This window comes from Anabrus simplex, chromosome 10 (genome assembly GCF_040414725.1).
Source record: "Anabrus simplex isolate iqAnaSimp1 chromosome 10, ASM4041472v1, whole genome shotgun sequence".
Taxonomy (NCBI): domain Eukaryota; kingdom Metazoa; phylum Arthropoda; class Insecta; order Orthoptera; family Tettigoniidae; genus Anabrus; species Anabrus simplex.
Genome location: NC_090274.1, coordinates 109,050,308 through 109,070,958, shown reverse-complemented (window position 1 = coordinate 109,070,958; position 20,651 = coordinate 109,050,308). Strand labels below are relative to the sequence as shown.

Below are 20,651 nucleotides of genomic sequence, written 5' to 3'. Positions count from 1 at the left end.
CATTATTATTATTATTATTATTATTATTATTATTATTATTATTATTATTATTATTATTATTTCCAGTTCCCTACTTCTTTATTGGAGCCCTTTCGCTTGCGATTTGACAATCAAAGAAATAAGAAAGCATCGTATTCCGCGCTACAAATTTGCGTGTTATAATTGTGTCCTTGCGCATGTGCGAACCGAAATGTTAACAAAAGAACGAAAGGATAATGAAAAGTTCCATTCACAAAAGTTAAAGACACCGTATTTTGTTTATCATGCACGAAAAAATTACGAACAGGCTATTTTGTTTATTAACAGTCAAGAATGTTCATGAACATTGTTGGTTAATCGAAGTTAACGAAAACATCTTGGTGTGGACGCACCATAAGCCTACGTGACAAGAAATGCCCTTTATTAAAAAAAACCAACAACAACAACAACAACAACAACAACAACAACAACAACAAAAAACAAAAAACTAAGGTTATTCAATTCAATTTCATGGATTGCAAATGTTAAAAACATGAATCTTAATGTTTTTAAGAATTGCCCTGTATATGAGAACTCACTGAAGCTGGACCACCAGACTGCCTCAAATCCATAAAAAAATAACCTCAGAATGGAAGAATATAATTTTCCATCAGCTGACACCAGCACATCAGATCATGCAAAGTTCCGTTGCTAGGCACACACATAAAAACACACACAGGCACACAAAATCACATTTAAGAAGTAGCTGTAGTCTTCAGCAGCCACACAACTCATTTTGTGCTTCAATATCACTTTTCAGTGCAATGCACAAGAAATTCATGTTTGATTCACCAACGTTTTGTTACTCCATGCAACTTAACAGTCAATTTTCAGTCGGTAACGTCATTTACGTCCATTCTTCGTGGATGTTGTTGACAAAGGAAGCACTGGAAGGGATGTTTACCTGTACACACTCAACCAGACCGAGTCCTTTTCAGTCATGCAAAGAATGTTAACAAACAATTTGAAGGCAGAATAAGGCAAAAGATCCAATGAGTATGAAAAATGCAGTCTTATTATGTACAGTACAAAAAAGAATCTAAAGAAAAGACGTTCTTTCTCCCTCTGCGCTTGTCTTTAAATCATCTGCAGTATATCTTCAACCCCTGTATGGTCATGGACTTCTTCTTCTTCTTCTTCTTCTTCTTCTTCTTCTTCTTCTTCTAATAATAATAATAATAATAATAATAATAATAATAATAATAATAATAATACACCTCATGAGTGACCCCGCTGCTCAGGCCGACGCACACGGTCAGCTCGACGAATTCTCTCGGTCGTTATTATCGGCTTTGTAGACCGGGGAAACTATCTCATTGTCAGATATCTCCCCAATACTTGTTGCATAAGCTGAGTGGACCTCGAACCAGGCATCAGATCCAGACAAAAATCCCTAGCCGGGTGCCTGCTATCACAATAATAATAATAATAATAATAATAATAATAATAATAATAATAATAATAATAATAATAATAATAATAATACTTTAAACCAGTATTTTCAATGTCCAGGAATCAGATACAGTATCAGTACCATCAAGGCTCTGTCTGAAGGTAAAATGTGCATACATCGTCGAACTGTTACCCGATATGGTAATTAACACGTAAATTATGACATTTGTCTTCCTTTCTCAGTATGCTCAAGCGAAATCCAGTTTCGAAGATCCTTAATGAGTTAACTGCATAACAGCTGAATATTTCTGTCAGAAATATTACTGGTTGTTAGTGCTAAAAGTGCTAAAATATTAGCACTGCTACACAATTTGGATATTGCTGTAAGGTGCAATACCGTTCGCTCTTCCTTCGGTATCTCCGGCGTCAATCTTCTCCTGAAGCAGCTCGAGTTCTCGTATTCCCGAGATGGTCACTTCGTACTTGTGAGCGACCAGCGCTCGGTAAAAGTGGATGGCAAACGCGATGAAGATGACCAAGACGGGGACGAGAATTACACTGGCCGTCCACGCCGCCGCTTTAGAATAGTCGTAGAACTTGACCCAGCAGAGGATGGCGATCTCGAAGAGGAAGAGCAGCAGTCCTAGCAATGTGGAGAAGGCCCACGCGGTCTCGATGTACCAGTGGAGTCGCTCGTGGGGTGACTCGTGGACCAGGCTGATGGAGTGAAGGTTGCACACGGTGTCGATGTTGGGAAGGATGCACGTACTGATCATAAGGGCCAACATGTGGACAGCCACTAAGAGGGTGGTGCAGATGGCGAACGCGATCAACATCTCTTCAGGTACTTTAGTGTCCGCGTTCAGCTGCACCTCCACCATGGCCACCTGCGAAACGAAACAACTGTAATGTCAGCACATTATCAAACTTGCCCTTTACATGAAAAAACAACTTATAATTACATATAAAGAACTTAGGAACCACAAACTCAATTATTTCTGTCTGTTGATATGGTTGTCAGGGGAAGTGGTGGTGGTGGTGTTGATTTTTGTTTTAAGAGGAAGTACAACGAGGTAATCATCCTCTCTGAACAAATAAGTGGAAAAGAAATTTAAAATATACATTGACTGACAGAGCAAACGCAACACCAAGAAGGAGTGGTCAGAACTTTATGCCAATTGCAGGGTAGACTGACGTCACTGAGGTATGCTCATGATGTGAAATGCGCCGCTGTGCTGCGCACGTAGTGAACGATAAATGGGACACGGGGTTGGCGAATGGCCCACTTCGTACCGTGATTTCTCAGCCGACAGTCATTGTAGAACGTGTTGTCTTGTGCCACAGGACACGTGTATAGCTAAGAATGCCAGGCCGCCGTCAACGGAGGCATTTCCAGCAGACAGACGACTTTACGAGGGGTATGGTGATCGGGCTGAGAAGGGCAGGTTGGTCGCTTCGTCAAATAGCAGCCGATACCCATAGGGATGTGTCCACGGTGCAGCGCCTGTGGCGAAGATGGTTGGCGCAGGGACATGTGGCACGAGCGAGGGGTCCAGGCGCAGCCCGAGTGCCGTCAGCAGGCGAGGATCGGCGCATCCGCCGCCAAGCGGTGGCAGCCCCGCACGCCACGTCAACCGCCATTCTTCACCATGTGCAAGACACCCTGGCTGTTCCAATATCGACCAGAACAATTTCCCGTCGATTGGTTGAAGGAGGCCTGCACTCTCGGCGTCCGCTCAGAAGACTACCATTGACACCACAGCATAGACGTGCACGCCTGGCATGGTGCCGGGCTAGAGCGACTTGGATGAGGGAATGGCGGAACGTCGTGTTCTCCGATGAGTCACGCTTCTGTTCTGTCAGTGATAGTCACCACAGACGAGTGTGGCGTCGGCGTGGAGAAAGGTCAAATCCGGCAGTAACTGTGGAGCGCCCTACCGCTAGACAACGCGGCATCATGGTTTGGGGCGCTATTGCGTATGATTCCACGTCACCTCTAGTGCGTATTCAAGGCACGTTAAATGCCCACCGCTACGTGCAGCATGTGCTGCGGCCAGTGGCACTCCCGTACCTTCAGGGGCTGCCCAATGCTCTGTTTCAGCAGGATAATGCCCGCCCACACACTGCTCGCATCTCCCAACAGGCTCTACGAGGTGTACAGATGCTTCCGTGGCCAGCGTACTCTCCGGATCTCTCACCAATCGAACACGTGTGGGATCTCATTGGACGCCGTTTGCAAACTCTGCCCCAGCCTCGTACGGACGACCAACTGTGGCAAATGGTTGACAGAGAATGGAGAACCATCCCTCAGGACACCATCCGCACTCTTATTGACTCTGTACCTCGACGTGTTTCTGCGTGCATCGCCGCTCGCGGTGGTCCTACAACCTACTGAGTCGATGCCGTGCGCATTGTGTAACCTGCATATCGGTTTGAAATAAACATCAATTATTCGTCCGTGCCGTCTCTGTTTTTTCCCCAACTTTCATCCCTTTCGAACCACTCCTTCTTGGTGTTGCATTTGCTCTGTCAGTCAGGGTAAAACAAAATTATTTAATCAACAAAGGAATTTGGAAACGCTGTACAAAATAAAACAAAAAACAATTATAGAACTAGGCCGAAAGGATTACTAACGTATCAAAAGGGAACGTACGTTCCCTGAGTAACAGTGCACTTGTAATTTATATACCCTTGATAAGTCCACTGTCGCACATAAAGCGGATGACGAGATCAGCAGTAGTCGCGTCATCGGCCAGTATGCGTTCGAGTGTTCCTGCAGGCCGAGGCTCCGTCTTAGGCCAGAGAGAGGTGGTAGTGGTGATTATTGTTTTAAGAGGAAGTACAACTAGGCAACTATCCTCTATATAACACTAATCAGAGAGAAATATGGAAGGGGTCCGACACTTCGAAAAATGAAGGTATCGGCCAAAGGAAGACAAGGGCCACGAAGGGCGTGAAATTGAAAGACTCCCTATCCTTTGCAAACCTAATAGCGTCGGGGTCGGAAAAGAACAAGAGTTGACCAAGGGAGGTCGGATAGGATAGATGAAAGTGAGGAGCCTGGCACAAGTAAGTGGAAGAAATGCCAGGACTCAGCTGAGGGCCCCGTGGTCGCCAACCCACGCGGCCAGAGAGAGTGGTGGTGATTATTGTTTTAAGAGGAAGTACAACTAGGCAACCATCCTCTATATAGCACTAATCAGAGAGAAAAATGTAAGGGATCCGACACTTCGAGAAATGAAGATATCGGTCAAAGAAAGACAAGGGCCACGAAGGGCGTGAAAACGAAAGACTCCCTAGCCCTCGCAAACCTAATAGCGTCGGGGTCGAAAAAGAACAAGAGTTGACCAAGGGAGGTTGGATAGGATAGATGAAAGTGAGGAGCCTGGCACAAGTAAGTGGAAGCAATGCCAGAACTCAGCTAAGGGCCCTGTGGTCGCCAACCCACGCTCCAAAGTTCAGAGCCCCTGGGGCCTCTTTTAGTCGCCTCTTACGACAGGCAGGGGATACCGTGGGTGTTATTCTACCGCCCCCACCCACAGGGGGAGCGGCCAGAGAGATCGGCGCACTCTGTGAGGATGTGGGCCACGGTCAAGCCGGCACCACAAGAACACACTGGGGGTCTTCCCTCTTCAGGAGATAAGAGTGTGTGGATCGTAAATGACCTATCCTCAGCCTGCACAGTACTATGGCCTCTCTCCGTGAAGGTCGGAAAGAGGACCGCCACACGATATTTGTCTTCTTAATTGCTCTCAGCTTGTTGGGAGTTCGGATATCTAGCCACTCCGATTTCCAGGACGCCAAGATGGTTCGACGTAGCTGAGAACAAATATCCTTAGCAGGTACATGACTGGTCTGGGAGGTAGAAGTACAGCTTCCTTTGCAGCTTCATCCACAAGTTCGTTTCCTGCAATCCCAAAGTTGCTTGTAGTCACGCGAAAGTGATTCTGATGCCAGCATCCATTAACCTGGCTAGAAGGTCATGTATCTGCTGCACCAGTGGGTGTTGCGAGAAACAGGTTTCAATAGACTGCAGAGAGCTTAACGAATCGGTACACATAAGAAAGTGGCTTCTTTCGTCACGCAGTCCAAACTGCAGAGCCTCTAAGATGGCGTAAAGCTCTGCAGTATACATGCTACATACTTTAGGGAGCGAGATCTTCGTGCTCATATCATCAATGACGAAAGAGCAGTCAACATTATCTCCGATTTTAGAGCCATCCGTGAAGATCAGTCTCGCAGCCGGATATTGGTGAACGAAGTCCTGGAAATACCTCGATGAACGGAGGAATCCGTGTACACCTTGGGTCCACGGAGCAGATCTAGACGTACATCCGGTCGCGGGACCAACCACGGAGGTAACTCGCTAAGAGTTTGTTCAAGACAACCACCGATATCAATATTCAAATCGTGACACAAGCTATCAATCCGAAACCCAACCGGCCGTGTGGCATTCGGCCGGTCTTGGCACCGCTGGTGGTATTGGGTGCGATAGATGCATTGATAGCTTGGATGTAGCGACATTTCACGAATTTTGGCAGCGTACGTGAGAAGGAACTGCTGCCTCCTTATCCGTAAAGGTGGAACTCCCGCTTCGGATAGGATAGATGAAAGTGAGGAGCCTGGCACAAGTAAGTGGAAGCAATGCCAGGACTCAGCTAAGGGCCCCGTGGTCGCCAACCAACGCTCCAAAGTTCAGAGCCCCTGGGGTGGTGGTGGTGGTGATTACTGTTTTAAGAGGAAGTACAACTAGGCAACCATCCTCTATATAACACTAATCAGAAGGAAAAACGGAAGGGGTCCGGCACTTCGAAAAATTAAGGTATCGGCCCAAGGAAGACAAGAGCCACGAAGGGCGTGAAAATGAAAGACTCCCTAGCCCTCGCAAACCTAATAGCGTCGGGGTCGGAAAAGAACAAGAGTTGGCCAAGGGAGGTCGGATAGGTTAGGTGAAAGTGAGGAGCCTGGCGCAAGTAAGTGGAAGCAATGCCAGGACTCAGCTGAGGACCCCGTGGTCGCCAACCCACGCTCCAAAGTTCAGAGCCCCTGGGGCCCCTTTTAGTCGCCTCTTACGACAGGCAGGGGTTACCGTGGGTGTTATTCTACCGCCCCCACCCACAGGGGGAAATTTCGTCCGTCCACCATGGGACCTGTTTCCGGCGACGAATACCGGACGAGGAAGGAATTGTTTCCTCTGCAGCTGCCAAAATTCCCGTAGTAATGGAAGAGACGTGGTCGTCAACAGACTCCAGCATATCATCGGCCATCACTGCGCGTTTTGAAAATTCTGGCCAGTTTGCCCGCCGAAGTAACCAGCGCTTGGGTACTTCGGACTGTCTCTGATTCAAGAGAGACAGAATTATCGGGACGTGGTCACTATCACAGAGGTCGTCCTGTACTTGCCAGCGTAGCAAGGGAGCTAGTGCACGGCTGCACAAACTGACATCCATGTGTGAGGTGGTGGTGGTGATTATTGTTTTAAGAGGAAGTACAACTAGGCAACCATCCTCTATATAACACTAATCAGAGGGAAAAATGGAAGGGATCCGACACTTCGAAAAATGAAGATATCGGTCAAAGAAAGACAAGGGCCACGAAGGGCGTGAAAATGAAAGACTCCCTAGCCCTCGCAAACCTAATAGCGTCGGGGTCGGAAAAGAACAAGAGTTCACCAAGAGAGGTGAGATAGGAGAGATGAAAGTGAGGAGCCTGGCACAAGTAAGTGGAAGCAATGCCAGGACTCAGCTGAGGGCCCCGTGGTCGCCAACCCACGCTCCATAGTTCAGAGCCCCTGGGGCCGTCCATGTGTGAGAATGTGCCATGTGCGCTGCTGAAATGTGTCGGTTCCCATGTATTAAGCACGCAAAGATCAAACAGGTTGATCATTCGCACGAGCATCCTCCCCCTAGCACAGGAAGATGGAGAACCCCATAGTATGTCACAGGCATTCACATTAGTGTTGGCTACTGAATGCATGATTCGAAGCAGTGAGTGGCGCACTCACTGGACGTTGACGGGGAGCCGAGCTTCCTCTGCAGCGAGACAGTGAATCATGTCACATCGAAAGAATCGTGAACGAGCGCGGCTCAGTGAGACATAAGATACACACGGCTCCTTATCGGCTCACTGGACTCTGGCGGAGAGCCGAGCTTCCGCTGCAGCGAGACATACAGTGGGCCATGGCACACCGAAAGAATCGTGAACGAGCACGGCACAGTGAGACAGAAGATACACACGACTCCTTATCGGCACACTGGCCAGTTGGACACTGGCGGAGAGCCGAGCTTCCGCGGCAGCGAGACATACAGTGAGCCATGGTACACCGAAAGAATCGTATGCTATAACGGACTCTCGAGCTCAGCTCATTTTAAAAGAATACCCACTTGCATTCACTGTCCTCTTCTTACAGGGAGGTTTAAATAATAGATGGATTTATTTTCAATGTTAAAAAGGTAGTCAAAACATAATTCTAAAGTAGCTAGTAAGTAGGCAGGTTATTAGGTTATAAAATTTATTAGTTTAATGAATCTTAGTATTATAACTTAGTTGACATTTGACAATTAATTAAACTCGACTCTAGCCTGCCCTATGACTATTAGTCATGCTCATGACCACTCAAAAACACCTGTTTTATATTGGGAAGAACGGCTCAGTATTGTCTCAATTCGTATGTCACATCGTTGCACAAATTAATAGACTCAGTCACATTTTCTTTCATTTATACAGTTTGAAGCACCGTGGAAGTCTAGTACATGCTCAAAGAGGAGTAATTTTGATTCCATAGGTATTTACAGTTGGTAATATGACTTTAACATGTGCATTATGTTAGTCAGTTGTTTCTTGGACTGCTGATGTGCAACTGTTGACAGCTTGGCAATATTTGGCGCCAAATAGGTAATTCCTTACAAGTATTTCCACAGTGTTTTGTCATCACAATAACTGGGAGGTAAGTTGTACTGCTTGGTTTACTTTATTCTTTATACAAGAGTTAATGATTTAGGAATATTAAACTTAAAAAAAAGCAGAGAAACGTTGGTAATATAACAACATTTTGATTTTTTTAGGTTACGATGTCTGGTGACATAACCCCTCGAAAGAGGGCACTGATAAAGATCCTCAGGTGGTGGTGATTATTGTTTTAAGAGGAAGTACAACTAGGCAACCATCCTCTATGTAACACTAATCAGAGGGAAAAAGAGAAGGGATCCGACACTTCGAAAAATGAAGATATCGACCAAAGAAAGACAAGGGCCACGAAGGGTGTGAAAGTGAAAGACTCCCTAGCCCTCGCAAACCTAATAGCGTCGGGGTCGGAAAAGAACAAGAGTTGACCAAGAGAGGTCGGATAGGATAGACGAAAGTGAGGAGCCTGGCACAAGTAAGTGGAAGCAGTGCCAATAAAGATCCTCATTGAGACAGGAATGTATTCCCAAGCGTGAGATTGGTAACAAAGTTGGTGTTTCACAATCCACAGTGAAACGCATTGCTAAGAAACTGGCTTTTGGTGAGGACTTGAATGTGAAACGAAAAGGTCATTCTGGCAGGAAACCTCTCTTTACTGACCGTAGTGAACGATGCCTTGCAAACATTTGCAAAAGAAACCGACATTCTACGGTGAAAATGGTAAAAACTGAACTAGAAGCGTCTGGGGTACATGTTTCAGAAAGAACAACGCAGCGGAAACTGAAGGAATTGGACTTCATGGCTCATAGGCCATGTAAAATACCAAGGCTTACTCCTTGTATGATGGCTAAGAGATTGAAATGGGCCAGGGAATACAAGGATCATGGTATAAACTACTGGAAATCGGTAGGTAATAACATATAATATTTATCAAAGGGTGCTGAAGAGGATTTTGAGGTTAGGTGAAGTATTTACAAATTTCTCTATTTTTTCAGGCATGCTTCAGTGATGAGTCAACTTTCGAAGTTCTTTCCCAGAAGGCAGCATTTGTTCGTCGCAGGTCAGATGAGAAATACCATCCAGACTGTCTTTCCCTGACAGTCAAACACCCAGATAAGATAATGGTGTGGTCAGTAATTAGCGGGGAAGGAGTAGGACCTCTTTATTTTGTCGATGGTATTATGCGCCAGGACCAGTATAAGAAAGTTTTGCGCACTCAGCTACTGCCACAGATACACAAATGGTTCCCTGACGGAAAAAAAATGTGACTTTTATGCAGGACGGAGCACACTGCCACACAGCCAAATCAGTTAAAGATTTCCCGAAGAAAGAAAATGTACCTTTATTGTCATGGCCAGGGAATTCTCCGGATATGAATCCAATTGAAAATGTACGGGAGGTGGTCAAGAGAGAAATAGCAAAAGAAACGATCACAACAAAAACCAGACTCATTGAAAACCTAAAAGAAGTTTGGCATCATAATCCACTAATAAAAGAGACTCTTCAAAGCTGTATTGAAAGCATGCCCAGGAGGATTAAAGCACTAATAGATGCAAAAGGTGGACCTACAAAATATTGAAATTGTGCACATATGAAGGAAAGTGTACTTAACACCTAAACTTTTGTGAAAGAAAGGTAAAAGGGTGTCTGTACATAGTCAATAAACATCCATTCTGTAAATAACTGTAATAAATAAGTTGTAATTCTAATAAATATGGTAATTAATGAAAAAACGTGAAAAGTAGTACTGAGTCTATTAATTTGGCCGGGGACTGTAATATGACGATTTAAAAAATCCTCTGCTGAAAGAAAAACACACTACATATTTTCAAAAATGACTTGGCGAGTTGGATGTGCGGTTAGTATCGCGTAGCTATACGCTTGCATTCGGAGGTAGTGGTGGTGGTGGTGGTGGTGATTATTGTTTTAAGAGGAAGTACAACTAGGCAACCATCCTCTATATAACACTAATCAGAAGGAAAAAATGGAAGGGATCCGATACTTCGAAAAATGAAGATATCGACCAAAGCAAGAGAAGGGCCACGAAGGGAGTGAAAAGTGGTGGTGATTATTGTTTTAAGAGGAAGTACAACTAGGCAACCATCCTCTATATAACACTAATCAGAGGGAAAATATTGAAGGGGGCCGACACTCCGAAAAATGAAGATATCGGCCAAAGGAAGACAAGAGCCACGAAGGGCGTGAAAATGAAAGACTCCCTAGCCCTCGCAAACCTAATAGCGTCGGGGTCGGAAAAGAACAAGAGTTGACCAAGGGAGGTCGGATAGGATAGATGAAAGTGAGGAGCCTGGCACAAGTAAGTGGAAGAAACGCCAGGACTCAGCTGAGGGCCGCGGTGGTCGCCAACCCACGCTCCAAAGATCAGAGCCCTTGGGGCGCGAAGGGAGTGAAAATGAAAGAGTGGTGGTGGTGATTATTGTTTTAAGAGGAAGTACAACTGGGCAACCATCCTCTATATAACACTAATCAGAGAGAAAAAATGGTAGGGAAGATATCGGCCAAAGGAAGAAAAGGGCCACGAAGGGCGTGAAAATGAAAGACTCCCTAGCCCTCGCAAACCTAATAGCGTCGGGGTCGGAAAAGAACAAGAGTTGACCAAGGGAGGTCGGATAGGATAGATTAATGTGAGGAGCCTGGCACAAGTAAGTGGAAGCAATGCCAGGACTCAGCTGAGGGCCCCGTGGTCGCCAACCCACACTCCAAAGTTCAGAGCCCCTGGGGCCTCTTTTAGTCGCCTCTTACGACAGGCAGGGGATACCGTGGGTGTTATTATACCGCCCCCACCCACAGGGGGATGAAAATGAAAGACTCCCTAGCCCTCGCAAACCTAATAGCGTCGGGGTCGGAAGAGAGCAAGAGTTGACCAAGAGAGGTCGGATAGGATATATGAAAGTGAGGAGCCTGGCGCAAGTAAGTGGAAGCAGTGCCAGGGCTCAGCTGAGGGCCCCGTGGTCGCCAACCCACGCTCCAAAGTTCTGAGCCCCTGAGGCCCCTTTTAGTCGCCTCTTACGACAGGCAGGGAATACCGTGGGTGTTATTCTACCGCCCCCACACACAGGGGGACAAAGTTCGGAGCCCCTGGGGCCTTGCATTCGGAGGATGGTGGGTTCGAATCCCACCGTCGGCAGCCGTTAGGATGGTTTTCCGTAGTTTCCCCATTTTTACACAATGAAATCCTGGGGCTGTACCTTAATTAAGGCCATGGCTGCTACCTTTCTAATCCTAGACCTTTCCCATCCTGCGTCGCCGGAAACCTTCGATGTATTAGAGTGACTAGCATTTTTTCTTCTAAGAAAGGAGTTCATAGTATGAAGACCAGATGACAGCAGCGAACAATGAATGCTGTTGCTGCTGTCTTACCATTACATACTACACAGATGCAGTAGGATTGGTGACTCTAATGTGCCGTGAATCGGATCACTGTATCGATTCAGTAACGTGAACAGAATCAAATAAATCGATTCAGTAAAATGAATCGAATGTCCCATCACTAGTTCACAACTCCCAGTATGAGGAAAGGAGGAGGCAACTGAGTGATCAAACCTTGTAGTGCACGAATTTCAAGGTCGTAATCCGGTGGAATGCACACGTTGCAAACCGTTGTCATTACTGGCAACGGAATGCGAACTGCAACTGCGGTCCTTCTTCGCTGAAGATGTCGGAGCGAACTAGGGTACAAACGCCCCCAGTTGCCGCGCCATTCACAGCTACTCTGTCTTTGGAATAAAGACGATATCCTCTCATAGTTGTGTCGTGTCCAAGTCTCAAACGAGATTCCTATAGAGAGACTGTGGAGGTGGTGGTGGTGGTGATTATTGTTTTAAGAGGAAGTACAACTTGGCAACCATCCTCTATATAACACTAATCAGATGGAAAATTGGAAGGGATCCGACACTTCGAAAAATGAAGATATCGGCCAAAGAAAGACAAGGGCCACGAAGGGCGTGAAAATGAAAGACTCCTTAGCCCTCGCAAACCTAATAGCGTCGGGGTCGGAAAAGAACAAGAGTTGATCAAGAGTGGTCGGATAGGATAGATAAAAGTGAGGAGCCTGGCACAAGTAAGTGGAAGCAATGCCAGGACTCAGCTAGGGGCCCCGTGGTCGCCAACCCACGCTCCAAAGTTCAGAGCCCCTGGGGCCAGAGACTGTGGAGGTCGCATAGACGGATATCAATTGACGTAACTCAACTAGGCGACAGTGATAATTACTGCAGTTCCACTGAAATAGTGCCATTTTCCGCCGTTCTTGTCGGTATTGTTGTCATCGGTGGTGGTGGTGATTATTGTTTAAAGAGGAAGTACAACTAGGCAACCATCCTCTATTTAACACTAATCAGAGAGAAAAAAATGGAAGGGGTCCGAAACTTCGAAAAATGAAGATGTCGGCCAAAGGAAGACAAGGGCCACAAAGGGCGTGAAAATGAAAGACTCCCTAGCCCTCGCAAACCTAATAGCGTCGGGGTCGGAAAAGAACAAGAGTTGACCAAGAGAGGGCGGATAGGATAGATGGTGGTGGTGGTGATTTTTGTTTTAAGAGGAAGTACAACGAGGTAATCATCCTCTCTGAACAAATAAGTGGAAAAGGATAGGATAGATGAAAGTGAGGAGCCTGGCATAAGTGGAAGCAATGCCAGGACCCCGCTGAGGGCCACGTGGTCGCCAACCCACGCTCCAAAGTTCAGAGCCCCTGGGGCCCAAGTGTAGTGGGATCCTAGGGAGGCTTCCATTCCCCTGCTTACAGTAATGAGGGGACTCGTGTGTTGTGAAGAAATAAGAGTTACCATGGCGAATCCTGAGAGCAGTGCGGACGTTTTGCTGGACGCCTTGAGTTTAGCTCTGCTGAGTTGAAGCTTTCTCCACGAGAGGTAGCTCGGGGTGTGCAGGCCATCCCCCGAATGAGACATCTCCTGTAAACACAGACAATAATGTTAATATTTGCAATCGTCGAAATGCAATTGTGGTCTCCTTCTGGGAGCATATTTTTTAATACACAATATTTATGTCATTAGGTAATACATTCATATTATTCCGTAATGAAGAGGAATATAATGCAAAAACACAGCTAAAATGTTTCAACTTATACAGTACTCATTTATACATACATCTTCATTATAGACTGTTATACCTTTCATGGTTCAGTCTGCAAGCCTCTGTGAATTTACTAATCGCTGCCACAATCATCTATTTGTAACTAGTTCTGTCGCCTCGTTTAGTTATATACCTCTTATCTTTAAATCGTTATAAACTGAGTCTAACCATCGTCGTCTTGGTCTACCTCTACCCCTCTCAGCCTCCATAACAGACTCCACTATTTTCCTAGGTAACCTATCCTCCTCCATTCGCCTCACATAACTCCACCACCGAAGCCGGTTTATGCGTATTGTTTTGTCTATCGAGTTAATTCCTAACTCACCCTTTATTTCCCCATTACAAATACCCTCCTGTTTCTACCAGCAATCATTGTCGTTACCTTCATGTCTCTTATGAATACGATATCCTGAGTCCACCCAACTTTCACTCCCGTAAAGCAAAGTTGATATGAAAATAAGACAGTCATTAATTTATTGTAACTTAATAAAGTTACGTGCATTTGAAATAAGATTCAGTTTTGCTAGAGATCACCATCAGTCAAAATCATAAAATTAAGGCAAGACATAAATTATAATAGATAAAATTTATAAAATAAGAGTTTGTTCTTGTCATTCGGTTCAGAACGAGTAAAGAGTTGAATGATAAACAACCATCACTAGGGCTCGGATGTTTAAGACCTAAAAATAGCCCAAATCAGCAAGCAAATATGAATGGATGAAAATCATAGCGGTATAAGTAGCATTTTGGTCATTCAGAGAAAAAGGCATTTAAACATCGTCATCACTCATATGAAGCATGCTATTTGTAGTTATACCACCCATCACTAGAGCGCAGAATGTTACCGCTATCACTTGTATCTCTTTGCTGGTGAAAGGATACATCTTCCCGGAGTTACATCCTGAACTTAACTCATTTTTAAAAAAATGTCACTTATACCGTTATGGTTTTCATCCATTCATATGACCTCAAAAGTGATGAAATATGACCCGAAAATGATTAATCTAAATATGGCCATTTTAAAATAAGTTATGAATAGAAACGGCAATTCCTTTGATACATATTTGTTCACTAAATTCTTTATTCTTCCTTTCAGATTAGTTTTCTGAATATACACGTTTAGCAGTTATTCACAGTCGATTGCCCTTGATTCACTTGTAAATACATACCTGTAAAGTACTAAGTTCGCTAAGATTATCAGATCACACAACATTTTAAAAGTCAAAACATGTTTGCACCCTTCATTGGTGGTTTGAAATACGAGAAAACTGGAAATCAACCTTTTAAACATAATTATTTTGGAACGTTTAAGCCAGATTACATTAATCTTATTGAAATGCGTTAGTTTAAACTGAGCACCACGAAACGAATTAAGTAGATGTCTTTCGATACATTACGGTAGGGCGTCAGGGCAAATACTGCAAACTCACATAACTTTTTTAATTTTCTCCACTGGTGGTATTTAAGTGTATGGCAAGATTCATCTTCAAGGCATCAAGCGGGAAAGACCTCCGATTATCACTTAACACACTTTTATAAGAAGAGAAGCTCCTTTCTACGCCACAAGATGTTATTGGTGCATATTTAAAAAAATATTAAAACACTGCTGTCGAGTATACATTCACCTTGAAATGTACTCGTACCTTCTCGTCTAAGAACATCATTTATCTTGCACATACAGCGAAAACTGTCATTTCGATTAAGCACGTTTTGACGTTTCCCTTTTACACTGACGCCAACTATTCCATGTGATCGTTGTGCTAAAAGTTCAACACTTCTCACAATTTCAATACGTGCATGAATTTCTAAGCTAGCATCTTCTAAACGAGTGATTGCACTCGATATAATTCCGAAGTTCGACTTAATATACGCCAGGATTTCTCACAAACTGTTGGAAAATAATTCCTGCGCAATCTTGATAGAAGAGGCAGAGTATTCCACTTATATTAACTACAGATGTGATACGGAAAAGCAGTTTTGTGAACACTGGTTCTCATTCGGAAAGTTGAAGATGATTTTGCACAGCTACAGCTGTCACCAAACCGCCGAAATATGGCCAAAATATGACGTTTCTACGAAAATAGCTCAAAATATGCATTTACATGACAAATAAAAATCACGTAATTGTGACGATAATCACATGATTTGCACGAAAATCCAATCAGGCAAGAAAATAGACAAAAACAAAAAATATGGCTTTTCCTACACATCCGAGCCCTAATAATCACGATGACATTTGTTCTAGTGTAAATTCTCAACGTTTTCTTCCCATCTGAAGAATGCATCTCCCAAAAGACCAGGTCAAAGGTGGTGGTGGTGATTTTTGTTTTAAGAGGAAGTACAACGAGATAATCATCCTCTTTGAACAAATAAATGGAAAAGAATTTTATATATAAAACAAAATTATTTATTCAACAAAGGAATTTGGAAACGTTGTACAAAATAAAACAAAAAACAATTATAGAATTAAGCCGAAAGGATTACTAACGTATCAAAAGGGAACGTACGTTCCCTGAGTAAAAGTACACTTGTATTTTACATACCCTTGATAAGTCCACTGTCGCACATAAAGCGGATGACGAGATCAGCAGTAGTCGCGTCATCGGCCAGTATGCGTTCGAGTGTTTCCTGCAGGCCGAGGCTCCGTCTTATAGGCCAGAGAGAGGTGGTGGTGGTGGTGATTATTGTTTTAACCCTTTCAGACCGAGTACGCACAATTGTGCGGGTTCGTATTTTAGTTATCCCTGACCGTATTTGATGTTTTTTCGGCGCTACACCGGACTGCAGTGATTGTGCAGGACACGTGGCGTGTATTTCAATTGATTTTAGTATGCGCTTGACCGCCAGGGCGAAGGAAGAAGAGTTTAAAAAGCACAGTTGATCGGCGAGATGGCAGGAAGCAGTAGTGCCGAAAGTAAGTATTTATTTACTGCGTTTATATTAATCTAGAAGCTTTACTGAATACCGGAATATATTCAATGAAGTGTGTACATTGGTTAGTGAACGTAAATTTTGAAGCTACACCATCGTACGTGATACAACGAGGTTTTGAATTTTGATACGCACAATTGTGTGAGTCCTGTTTTTCGGATGTTAGTTTTTATTTTGTAAAATAAACTATTAATATGTGTATTGGCGGGAAAACCATAACATATGCGGAGTATGGAGGAAATGCCTACTCCCAGTCCTGAACAACTAGGATGAACTTGTAGCACTTCATTCATCACCAATTCATACTTCATTAATCACCTTTCCAGATCACATCTGGAATTGTAAAGCCTGACCTTGGTCAGAAATGTTTCGATCGAAAGATCAGACAATCAATGATGATGAGTCTTCTAATGAATAAATCCACCGGTGTGGACAAACAACAACAAGGATCTGCACAAAGACACCACTCGGAATCGGTGGGGTGTCAAGTAGAAGACCTAGGCGAATCGGAGCGCCTGGAAGCCCAACAGACAATCGACAGACAGCTGACAGACAGTGGACTAACCCAACAATGTAAGAAGAGACTTAAGTTCAACAAATCAGGAAAATTTTCATACTTTGCAACATTAAACATTAATTCACTAAGTAAGGTGGGCAAGTTGAAACATTTAACTGATGTGATGGACCAACATAGGATTTTAATAATGGCTTTACAAGAACTTAGGAACACAGACCAGGACCCAATTGAATCAGGAGGTTATCGTCTCTACAAAGGACCTCCAGGAGAAAGAGTAATGAAGAATGTCCCTCAATTTGGTGTAGGTTTTCTTGTTCATAGTAGCATAATAGACTCAATTGAAGAATTTTCTTCAAAATCTTCGAGGATGGCACTTCTAACAATTAAAGTAGGGAATAAAACTTATACTTTAATAAATGTCCATGCACCAACAAATGACAAAAACAATAAAGATAGAGAAGGAGTTGAAAACTTTTGGGAGGAACTTGATTACATATTAGCGAAGATCCCTGATGAGCATATAAAAATCTTACTTGGAGATTTCAATGCTAAAATAGGCAGAGAAAAGAAGTATCGCACAGTTGTAGGAAAATGGCCAGCTCATAAATTAACGAACAAAAATGGCCAAAGATTAATTGAACTTTGTGCAGATCATAGACTCGTTTTGGAAACCACTAGATTCATGAGGCGACCACATAAACTTATGACATGGAAATGCCCTAACGTAAAATTGGGAGAGTTTCAGATTGATCATGTTGCCATGGATAAAGATTATCATAAAGAAATTTATAATGTCAGAGTCCTCCGTGGGGTAGACATTGACTCGGATCATTATATCTCAAAAATAAAAATCAAGTTAACACCAAAAAGGAAACACAAACATAATCATCTCAAAGCAAGGAGAAATTATGATCCCAGTTACTTAATAAATAATAAAATATATTTAGAGAGATCCAAAACACCTTTAAATGACAAATTAGAGACAATGATCAACAAACTTAAAACCACAGCTGAAGAAATTGCCCCAATCAAAAGGAGAAAGAAACATGCGTGGTGGAACGAGGAATGTGACAAAGCAATTCAAGCAAGACACAAGGCATGGATAAATGATCAACAGAGGAAAACGGAAAAATCTCTAGAAGAACTAATTAATGCCAGAAGACAAACAGCTAAAGAAATTAGAACAATTAAAAGGAATTATCAAAAGGAAATGCTTAGCACTATAGAAGAAACATTCAATCAGCATAAAACAAGAGACTATTACAAAACATTCAAGCAATATCAATCTAAATTTACCCCTCCCACACTTATGTTAAGAAATAAAAATGGTAAAATGGCACACAATAATCAGGATAATGCTAACATTCTTGCAGAATACTTTAAAGAGTTACTTAATTGTGAGGATCCTGTGGAACATTTAGAATTTGATCCTAACCCAAAAAATAAAACTCCATTACAAAAGATTATACCACCAGTTTACAATGAAGTGAAAACGGCAATTAATGCACTTAAAAACTACAAAGCAGCAGGAGAGAATCAAATAGTAGCAGAAATATGGAAGAATGCTAATGATCAGACTATTCAAAACCTACATAAATACATCATTGATATTTGGAACACGGAGAAGCTTCCTGAGGAATGGAATACAGCGATAATCCACCCGCTGCACAAGAAAGGTGATCACTCCGATCCAAATAATTATCGGGGGATATCCTTACTTGATATTACATACAAGATTTTATCCAAGATTATATACACAAGAATCCAAGAACAACTCGACCAAGAACTTGGAGAATATCAGGGAGGATTTCGACCAGGTAGAAGCTGTCCAGATCAAATCATTAGTTTAAAATGGATAATGAAGCACCAAAGAGTTCGAAGTAAGGGTCTGGTCATCACGTTTGTAGATTTTAAAAAAGCATACGACAGTATTCATCGTGACTCATTATTAAAAAGCCTTAAAGAATTTGGCTTACATCAAAAACTTGTTAACCTCATTAATATGACTTTTAAAAATACGAAGGCAAAAGTTAAATTTAGAGGTGAATTATCAGAATCATTCACTATAAGAACTGGACTTCGACAAGGAGACGGACTTTCACCATTGTTATTTAATTGTGCATTGGAGAAGGTTATGCGTGAATGGAACAAGAAATGCCAACCAACTATCAAGATCGGTAGAAATATTAAACTCAACTGCCTTGCTTTTGCGGACGATTTAGCATTACTTGCAAATACAATAGAAGAGGCTAAATTTCAAATTGAACAACTAGAAATTATAGCTAAAAAAATGGGATTACAAATTTCATTTGAAAAAACAGAAATGATGCCAACTTTTAAAGTTGATTTACCAGTTATTCAGCTGAACAGTAATAAAGAGATTAAAATTGTTCAGAAATTCAAATATCTTGGGGAAATAATAACATGGAACACAAATGAAAAAGAAGCAATAGAACACAGAACAACTAAATTTAAACAAGCACAAAGACTTACCTGGCCAACCTATAAAAAAAAATCTCTTTCGATAAACGCTAAGTTGAAACACTATAATTCCATAGTTAAACCAGAGGCAACCTATGCTAGTGAAACTTTATTCAAATTAAATGTAAAATCTACAACAGACAAATTACAGAAAACTGAGAGAAGAATTCTTAGAACAATTATTAATAAAAAACACCAAGTTGATGGACAGTGGAGATTGTTGCCTAACAACATTGTCTATCGTGAATGTGAATCAATAATATCTACAATGCGTAAAAGAAGAATTTCCTTTTTCTGTCACATATCAAGATTAGCAGACACCAGGATATTGAAACAACTATTCGATTACTTTTTGAAGAATAAAATCAATAATAATTGGTTCAAAGAAGTTCAGGACGATTTGGAAGAATTGGGTATAACTCGGCAACAAATCAAAGACAGAAAAGAGAAGAGGATTTTGAAGAACAAAAGCATAAGTCTCAAACTAAAAGCAGTTGAACGGAAACAATATACTATATCGGACACACAAAGGGCTTCCAAGTCGGAGAGGATGAAAAAGTTCTGGGAGAAGAAGAAGAAGAAATTAACTCAAATGTATTGATTTCAGTGCTCCAATGTGGGCGTAAAATATGTAAATAAATAAATATGTGTATTGAGGAGCATTTTAGTCAGTTCTTGACGTACAAACAAAAATTCACACCTCCAGTTTTCTTTCAGATCTGAAAGGGTTAGGAGGAAGTACAACTGGGCAACCATCCTCTATATAACACTAATCAGAGGGAAAAATGGAAGGTGGTGGTGGTGATTATTGTTTTAAGAGGAAGTACAACTAGGCAACCATCCTCTATATAACACTAATCAGAGGGAAAAATGGAAGGGGTCCGACACTTCGAAAAATGAAGATATCGGCCATAGGAAGACAAGGGCCACGAAGGGCGTGAAAAGGAAAGACTCCCTAGCCCTCGCAAACCTAATAGCGTCGGGGTCGGAAAAGAACAAGAGTTGACCAAGTGAGGTCGGAGAGGATAGATGAAAGTGAGGAGCCTGGCACAAGTAAGTGGAAGCAATGCCAGGGCTCAGCTAAGGGCCCCGTGGTCGCCAACCCACGCTCCAAAGTTCAGAGCCCCTGAGGCCCGTTTTAGTCGCCTCTTACGACAAACAGGGGATACCGTGGGTATTATTCTACTGCCCCCACCCACAGGGGGATGAAAATGAAAGACTCCCTAGCCCTCGCAAATCTAATAGCGTCGGGGTCAGAAAAGAACAAGAGTTGACCAAGGAGGGTCGGTGGTGGTGGTGA

At 42.8% G+C, this 20,651-nt stretch overlaps 1 protein-coding gene across 3 annotated transcripts in view; it reads right to left on the bottom strand.

The window, feature by feature from the left end:
* Window positions 1–429: 429 nt before the first annotated feature.
* LOC136882300 (calcium release-activated calcium channel protein 1) overlaps window positions 430–20,651 on the bottom strand; it is a 398,148-nt gene continuing 377,926 nt past the window's right edge. For all 3 annotated transcript variants that reach the window (XM_067154870.2, XM_067154871.2, XM_067154872.2), the window contains exons 3-4: window positions 13,116–13,241; window positions 430–2,297 (exon numbers count right to left, since the gene is read on the bottom strand). In XM_067154870.2, the coding sequence (XP_067010971.1) occupies window positions 1,773–2,297; window positions 13,116–13,241 (651 nt within the window). In that variant the 3' untranslated portion in view covers window positions 430–1,772. The remainder of the gene's footprint in view (window positions 2,298–13,115; window positions 13,242–20,651) is intronic.